Here is a 9013-nt window from a genome sequence, read left to right as displayed (position 1 = left end):
GCGCTGCAAAACATTGGGGGGGGGGGGGGGAGGACACCAAAGGGAAGCCCAAGATGACTATCACCCCTACCCCTCACTGCTGATTGGCTGAGAATGCTGCCTGTTTTGCGGTCCTGCCCCTCTCTACCAATGGGTAAGGGGGACAAATGACAGACAGTCCTTGCAACCAATTAGTGTCAAGGGGTGGGGCCACCGAGGCCCCTTGGCCCGGGGGGGGGGGTGTGGCAGGCCAGTAGGGGGCGCTCCTGCATTGAGCCGCCCACCCCTCACTGTGCCCGACCACCTTCCAGGCTCCGAGTGCCTCCCGGGGGTGCCACACGTCCAGCCCACCCCTTCCCTGGAACACACCCTCTAGCCTGGGGTTCCCGCTGCCACCATCCAAGGCTCTGGACTCGATTCTGGCTCTGCGCACCTTGGAAAACACAGGCCTGATCGTCCAGTGGGTACTGGACCCAATACCAGCACTTGGGGCACTTCCCCAAGTCTGGGGCTTATTAGGAAAGTCTCCCTTAGTCCACAGACCTAAGGGGCCTCCTCGGCATAATTTAGACCCACCCCTCAATAAGTCTCCCACACCGGTCACAAGGAGAACTTTATTGATTCAGGGGGTAGGGCGGAAACAGGGTAAAAGGTAGAGCAGTATCATAGGAATATCAAAGGAATCCCATAGAGCAAACCCGTGTAGTTTATTTACTGTAAACTAAATAGCTAGCCTGATCTCGAGTAGCTTACTCACTCGCATCATCCGGAGGTGGTTGGAGTTTCCCTCTGGAGGCAAGGCACTCTGAGCATGCGGTTATGAGGAGAGAGCCAGTTTCAGATTCACCTGGATGCCCGCATGGCTAATGGTGTCTCTTCTTCCTGGCCCAGGCCTTTAAATAAACTCTCTGACCTCAGCAGCCCAGTCCAGTGGAAGCTGCCAGTGCTGGCCACTTGCCAACCAATTTAGAAAGCATCACTGGCTACCTGGGCCTGGGCTGGGCTTTTCTCCCCCTCTCCCCAGGTGACCAGAGCATCCACACGTGAGGCAGTGGGATTTTGTCATGTAGGCAGGGAGGGAGATCCCCGCCCTGAGGGATTCAACACCAGCCTCTCCCGCTGGCAGAGACAGATCTCTGGAGGGGGGCACAGACGGTGGCATTTCTGCCACAGGGGGCACCACAATCAGCCTGTGAAAATGGTGGCCAGCCCCACGATATCATCCAGGCACCTCCTTGAGTTGGGTTGACCCTTACTCTTAAGGTTATACTCAGCAATCACCTTTTCCCCACTTCCCTTCTCCATGCCCCCACCCCCACTCAATCAGCTACAGACACTTTGACAAAACTAATTTCTGCCAGGAAGTGATGAAAGTCAGTCCCTCCAAACCTACTGCCAATACCACTGCATAGAAAAAGGCTTTTCCTTGCTTGGACACCTAAAAAATCTTTCTGTAGTCTGTATCAGGCCAAGCCATACTCTAGAGACATTTCAGTCACAAGAAACTAGATCAGATCAACATTCAAACAAAAGTTTCTAGTGGAAAAGTAACTTATTTTAGAAATTTTTCCTTAAAAAGAAATCCAAAAAGATACCTGCCAAAGAATTGGATTTTCTGCAAAAAGTTTAAACACTTAAAATAAAAATGTACAATTTATAATAGTTGTTGATTTATTGAGAAGCATTTAGAAGAGAAAGTTAAGAGAACGTCAAAGCTCTGTTATTATATAAACTGAAAAGGACTAGTGAATGTTAATTTTTGCATTCAAGTGTCTGCTTCTTCAAGGCATACAGAAGGCCATACATAGAAACTAAGATTTTTTTTTTTGCCTGTTCTTATTCTTCAAACAGTATGTATGTTTAAGATGGAAAATTCTTAAGCATCTCGGCCTTGCAGAGACTTGGCTAGGATTAATGTGTGCCCTTGATACTGCAATAATCTCTTTGACTTTTTTTTTTTTTTTTGCAGAGAATTTCTGCTACTCATTAGTCTTGCTGTAGTATGAACTGTTCCTGTCAGTCTCCACTCTTTTTTTAAATGACAAGAAGTATCTTTCATGTTGGAGCCCCAAAGACATTAGCCTCCAAATCCTACATTACTCAACAACAGCTTTCTAGCTAAGATCTGGATGAGTTTCCCCAGTGTTTTAGAACTGGGGTTCCCCAACCTTTTTATGCTGTGGACCGGCAAATTGTGGACTGGAAGTGACCGGCATACTGTGAGCAGGCACCCAACCCTTTTTTATACTCAGTATAAAAAAAGGGTTGACTGCTGGTCCACAGTATGCCAGTCACTTCCGGATTTCCGGTCTGGCAGCCAACCCTCCTGCAGACTGGCAGCCAACCCTTCGCGGTCCGAGGGTTAGAAACCCCTATTTTAGAAAAAGGTTTCCCAAACTGCTGATCTACCAAGGCCTACTCCACAAATGAATAGTATGGTTTTTGACAATATACCTCCTTGGAAACTGAAGAAGAGTGAGCCATGTATGTACACGTAACAATTTTAAAGCTTCATACACAAATAACTCAGTGTACATAGCAAGATACAGAAACTGTTGCCAAACCACATCACCACAATGTCCACGGGACTTGCCAGCAGTTAAATCAGCCACAGTCAAATTCCAAAAGGGGAAAGCCGTGTGTTTCTAACTTGTAACTGCCATTCTCATTCTTATGCTCATATATCCAGGGGCAGCACAAGTTCCTTGCACAGCTCTGGGTCCACAATATTGTGGAGATGGGCATGTCCACATACCCATCTCCACAATATACTGTCCCTGCTTTGGTTGTAGGTCATTTCTAGAACAGCTGTTGAACCAAAAGCATTTCATCCACTATAAGAGACTGCATCTATTCACAACAGCATCTTTTCCCACAGCTCCTTCTGCAGTTGGTGCATTCCCTATTCAATCTTATGCCTTCACATTCTCTAGGCAACAACCTCAGCTGGAATACCTAACATGGCCTTTAGCAACTTCTTGCACTGCCTCTCAACAAAGCCATAGCTATATGAAAGCTGCCACAGCAACAGCATGTCACTGAGCTGTGAAGGATCCATACTGTGACTGCACCTGGGCTGCAGACAAAGTATCAAATGCAAAGTGTGATTGGCTGCACTAGCTGACTTGCGGGAACCCTCAAAGTCAAACCTCTACATTCATAATCTCCAGGAGAAAATAAAGTTCTCCCATACAATGCATCACTGCAAGCTGTGCAGCTTTAAACAGAAAAATCAAGCAATGCACCTCTAAAGAAAAAGTCTTTAAAACACAGCAAAACTACGGTGTGCTTGCTGGTCTGTAACAAAGTCACATTTTCAGGTTTCCATGAATCAAAAAAGGCTTAACACAAAGATAAGTCTGTAGAGCAAACAACACCTTACCAGCCCTCTTGAGAAACCTACTGGTAGTGATGCAAGATCCTCTCTTTGCCAACATGACACACCTTGCTGGCTCCAATTTCCACAACAGATGATGGCCAAGAGGCCGTAATATTTGTCTTCACTAGGAAAAAGGTATTATTAAAAAAAACCCAAAAAACAACCCATCTGCTGTCTACACCGAATGCTAGGTAAACATCTCCAAGAAGTCAGAGCTTAAGACTGGGGTTTTGTTTTAACAGGCTACCTAACTGGATTGTGAATTTTAGTATAGACGTTACACACTGCAATTGGTTATTCAAGGATGCCACAGAAGGTTATACAGGACAGGTAGCAAACGTGTGTCCTGGCTAATCTGATTTTATAAAAGGTTTACCTTAGCACATGTTAACAGAAGCCTTAAACATCAAATATAAAATACCTAGTGTTTCCTCCATTGGCAAAGATCACGCTACCTGGCTGTCATTTAAAACACCCGGACAGGGTTTTTCCACTTGCCACAGAAAAAAGTGGTAAAACCCGGATTTTCTCCTTTAAAGGAGAAAACCATGGGGAAGTGGTGGGTTTCCCTTTCCAGGCTGGCAGAATTCCAGCCTGAAAAGGGCTGCAGGGAATGGGAGGCCCCCATACGGAGGGAGGGAGTTGGGCAGGGCTGGTGCCCAGTTGCTGTGGGGTGCGGGGCCACGCACAGGCGTAGGGCCTGGGCAGGGAGTGGGACAGACATGGCAGCTCATCTGGGGTGGGGTGGGGTGGGGAGGAAGGGCATGGTTCCCTGCTGCAGCATGCACTCTGGAGGGGGGCGCACATGTCCCCAGATTTGTGCACAGGGCAGAGGCAGGTACGGGCTACCCACTGTGGGACTGGGGATCCCCACCTTGCTGTCCTCACCCTAGGGTCTCTACAGCCCAGCAGGCAGGACCCAGTACAGTGGCAGCAGCACGGATGACAGCATGGAATTGTGCCCTCACTGCTGCCGGGCAGGCAAGGGGTCCTTCACCATGGCGGTGTGGGGCTCCCAGCGGCAGCAATGAGCTGCCTTGCCTGGCCCCACTCTGCTCTGCCATGCTGTGCCAGGTCCTGCCTGCTGCACTGCAGGGGCCCTTGGGGGAGGGCAGCAGGGCAGGAAGTCCAAGCCTGCAGCAGGTAGCCCACACCCGTCTCCTCTATAACCCTGACTCTGCTCTGGCTGTGTCGCTCGTGGGGGAGGAAAATCAATCTCCGCACGGTGCTCTGCCACAACAGCTGCTGCTTCCCACAGGTGGCAGCTGGAATTCAGGCACTGCTGCAGGGGGCTGCAGACCTGGGTCCCTGGCCCCATAGCTCTAGCAGGTGGGGGTCCCCTCCGGCAGGGCTGGAGACTGTGGCTTGGGAGTGAGGGGCAGTAACATGGGCAGGGCACTGGCATGTCAGGGCTGCTCAGCACCACAAAGCAGTGGCAGGAGACAGTTGCAGCTGGATCCACATCCTGGTGAGTGAAGGGGGCAGGGGAAGCTCTGATGTTCCATGATAAAAAACCCAAAATGAAACGCTAAAATTTATAGGTATTTAGAATTTATTTTATTATGGAGACTGAGGCTCTGGTAGGCTTCCAGTTGCTTTAAAAATTGTAAATATATCAATAAAACATTGTGTTCAACTGATACACATACACACACATACATATACATATATACACACACACACACCCCTATATATATACACACACACATATATTAGTGATGTTTCATTTTAATCGTGGATTTGTGGGTTTTTAATCAGAGAAAACCAGGATCCACAGAGAAGATTATCACAGCCTGTTGCCAAGTATCACTTCAACCAGAGGTATGACTGGCTTTGTATCCACCCTAACTGCCGTCATATGTTTTCCCTGTGTCTCTTTGTAACTCTTCAGGAGTCATATACCTAGAGTATGTTTATCAAACAACTATTTATATAGAAAGTACTAGGTACTTGTCTATTGAAAACTGGTTTTCCTATGTACACTGTTCCCTAGAGCACAACAGAAAGCCTCCTCTGTTTAAAAGCTCTATTTCTCCCAGTCTCTCCTGGGATTTACCGGCACTATGAGTACAAGCTGCAACTATTACATCCACCACTGAAGCAAAAGGTGGAATGAAGAAATCTATTCAAACTCCATTTATTCTAACCCAATGCTCTATGCCTCAGACTTTGAAAAGTCTACAGGAACTAATTGTGTTACTGGGCATAGCAAGCAAAACATTTCACATGCCTTAGACACTCCCTTTCATTCCTCTCTGGCCGTTTTTTTAAATATATGATTTGTTTCTCATTCCCTTCATGGAATTTATGCTAGACATCAAGTAGTTCTGCAGCCCCTAAAAAAAATATATTAGCCTGAGTTTAACTGGGGATAGTAGGAATTTTGTCAGAAAAGCCAGAAAATTCTTTAAATTACAGAGAAATGGTACCTCCACTTCTGAATAAGAATCACTACAATGTTCATTGTAATGTAGCAATTCATTTGAATTTCCATCCTCTCATCAGCAGACTAATGTTATATTTACTTTTTGTTGTTTCAGAATTTCAGATAAGTATTATTCCCATTAGATTTTCTCCAATATAACAAGGAACAGGATCAAGAGGAGGTTTTTGGGGCCTTTTTGTAGGTTTTTGTAGTGTATCTACAGGATTTCTTAATTCCCAAGATACATGAAGCTCAGATAGATATAACTGGCAGAATAATTTAGTGTTACGGGACCAGCCAAGCATGATCAAGCTCCCCTTTGCCCCAACGCCAAATCAATTTAATATGACACATTACTTGGTCAAATCTTCTAAAACTGTCCATTGATCTTAAGAGTGGCAATGGAATTTAAAAGTTCATTTGAATTGAGCCCGTATATAAACACAAGAGTTACAGAAGTGTGGTCTTAAAATTAGATATTAGAATAAGTTATTTATTTTAGTGCTAAATGGTTCTAACTTATTAGAAAATTCAAATCTACTCATTTAACATGGAGAGGTTCTGTCAGGTGCTTAATAAGGAATTAAGAGCAAATGAACAGAGGGCCTGGACCTCCCCACTTATTTAGGATGGGGACCAACCCTAGGTGCACCACGTATTTCAATCATATGGGTAGCACAAGTGACATCTATAGAAGTGTTTTGTAACCTCACTTACAAATTTGTAGGTTAGCATACCAGTAATTTATCTAACTGAAGAAACCTTCATTTATTTAACAATTTACTACTATAATAAATGGAATTTAGAATAATTATATTCCAGCTTGTTTGTTGCAGATGCCATAACTGACAAAAAAGGAAAAGAAGAAAGCTAAACAAAAGCACTGTAGGAAAGACACAGGAGGTGAGAGTACCAACATAGCTCAGGCCTCAGCTGGAACATGGAGTCATTCTGAGCAGAATGTCTTAAGAAGGATATAGACAACCTGCAGTGGGTCCAGAAATGAGCAACAAAGACTAAAAAGAGGCTGAAAAGCAAACTGGAAATCGGATGGAAACAGGTATGTTTAATTTGAAGAACAGTTACCACAAGTTGGTGAGGAGGGCACGCCATATCAGTTTTCAAATATTTGGAAGGCTGCTGTAAAGGAAAGAGAAACATTTTTCCCTTGCCATAGAGAGATGCAACAACAGATCTGAAGTGCAGCAGAAAAACTTTAGAATACAACTCAGGGAAAACTTCCTTAGTGTCAAAACAGTAAGACAACAGAACAGGTTACCCAAGTTTTCATGAGAGGGATGGACAAGTTTTCATGAGTCTGGCTGGGATGGTTTAGGAAGATCACATCCTGTTTTTGTGCAGGGGATTAGACTAGATGACTCAAGCATATATTTTAGCTTCATGATACCTGTCACCACTATTTTCTTCTCCCTCACACATCCACATCAACACTTTGAATCCTTTTATATCACCCTCACTGGATTCTCAGCAAGAGGAATTGCATTAATTATATTAAATAAACCCATCATCTTCAACCACATTTATCTTTACACTTTTTTTTTTTAATTTTGCAGTTTAATAAAAGAAAAGAAAAAACACACCCACACAATTTTACTATTTATTCATTAGCAGAACCATCCCAGTGAAAGAGAAAACAATTAATTTAAGGCAACATTGGTTGATTTCATGAGAGGATTTCAGTTTTCTGTTTTATCTCAAAAGCTACAAATAAGAAAGCAATGAGAATAGTGAGAAACCAAAACCCACATGCTTACCAGTAGGCAGCAAGTATGTTATTCAATATAAATTAAATATAATTACACTTTAAAAAAATGAATAATGCTAATTACGACATCTCATATATATATATACGGACACATGTTCTTATCTCAACAACTCCCTCGTTCTTTCCTCCCCACTCTAATTGTCTTTTACACATTATTATTTAGTCCTGCCACAAGGTCCAAGCACACATCTATCTGGGCACACAGCTGCAGCTGCTGGATGGAAGCCCTAGATTATGAGTTCTTCAGAGCAGAGATATTTTCTGTGTATTGGACAGCACAGGGTCCTTATCCTAATTTAGTGCTTAGGCCATATGTATAAAATCAAGATTATCACATTACTGTAAGTGTGTATAACCCCTTATATATACTTCTTCCCATACTGGTATTGCAATTAACACCTAGTATTGTTGTACAAGGGTGGGGGAGAAGTGGCAGAAGCCAGCATCACTATTTCTGTCTGTTTATATTTAACAGGACTTTGTATCCTGCTAAATGTAAAGTTTCACTCTTCCCTGTCTACTCAGTTAGTCCTTTCCTCCCTTTTGGGTCTTTTGCACAGTAATAGGGAATACAAACTTTGAAGAAAGCAAAACAAAACAGAAAAAACCCAACGACAAGGGTGCAAAAAACCTGTACAGACACTCAAGTATCCAGGTAGGAATTTGCAATACCGACTGCAATTTGATTTCAAGTTGATGTGATCCCTCGAAAATAGGAACACAACCAAAACAGCCGTGGACAGCTTTGGTTAGACGGCAAATGACTTTTGCAGGAAGACCATCAGCTCTAAAATAAAGCAGTGGGGACACAGAAAGCAGCTGAGGTGCCCCCCGAAGCTGACACCACACAAATGGCCACCTCCAAGTGCTGCCTGGCTGGAAGGACACGGCACATGTCAAAGCAGCAGCAGGATAGATAATGCTGCTGATCAAGTTGAGGAGCTAGCGACCACCCACTTCAGATCTGTCTCGGGGGGACACCAGGGGGGGATTGAGACTAAGGACGATCTGCAGCATTTCCCCTCTCTGTGGAGATGCCTCCAGCCTGCTTCTGCTTCCCAGGGGTGCGTGGAGAGGAGCGAGCGAGCCCGCCCGCCCCCTCCTCTCCCCTCCCCTTGCCGGGGATCCTCCCTGGGAGGTGCAGAGTCCAGGAGGATCCAACGTGGCAGCGCAGCCCGACCCCGCGGCGCAGGAGCCCGGCCCACCCCCGGCGCACTCACCCAGCGCCACCTGGCAGGCTCTCCGCAGCTGCCCGTGCGGCGGCCGCTTCGCCTCCTTCTCGGCCAGGATCTTCTCCAGCGCCCGGGACACGAACATGCTCTTGGTGCGCGTGTCCTGCTCCCGCGCCGGGGGCTGCATAGCCGCCGCCCCCCGCGGAACGGGCGACCCCGCGCTCACAGGCTCCGGCCCATGATCCGGAAGAGACGCGGCTCCCTCAGCAGCG

General features: G+C 45.7%; 1 protein-coding gene across 3 annotated transcripts in view; it reads right to left on the bottom strand.

Moving 5' to 3' along the window:
* The window catches only part of ARFGEF2 (ADP ribosylation factor guanine nucleotide exchange factor 2), a 60819-nt gene that overhangs the window by 51402 nt on the left and 404 nt on the right, over window positions 1-9013 (bottom strand). For all 3 annotated transcript variants that reach the window (XM_025191771.1, XM_025191766.1, XM_014525730.2), the window contains exon 2: window positions 8790-9013. This exon is cut by the window's right edge and continues 2 nt beyond it. In XM_025191771.1, the coding sequence (XP_025047556.1) occupies window positions 8790-8928 (139 nt within the window). In that variant the 5' untranslated portion in view covers window positions 8929-9013. The remainder of the gene's footprint in view (window positions 1-8789) is intronic.

Source organism: Alligator sinensis, unplaced genomic scaffold (genome assembly GCF_000455745.1).
Source record: "Alligator sinensis unplaced genomic scaffold, ASM45574v1 scaffold76_1, whole genome shotgun sequence".
Classification (NCBI taxonomy): Eukaryota; Metazoa; Chordata; order Crocodylia; family Alligatoridae; genus Alligator; species Alligator sinensis.
The sequence above is the reverse complement of the archived record's forward strand: the minus strand, read 5'-3'. Positions and strand labels throughout refer to the sequence as shown.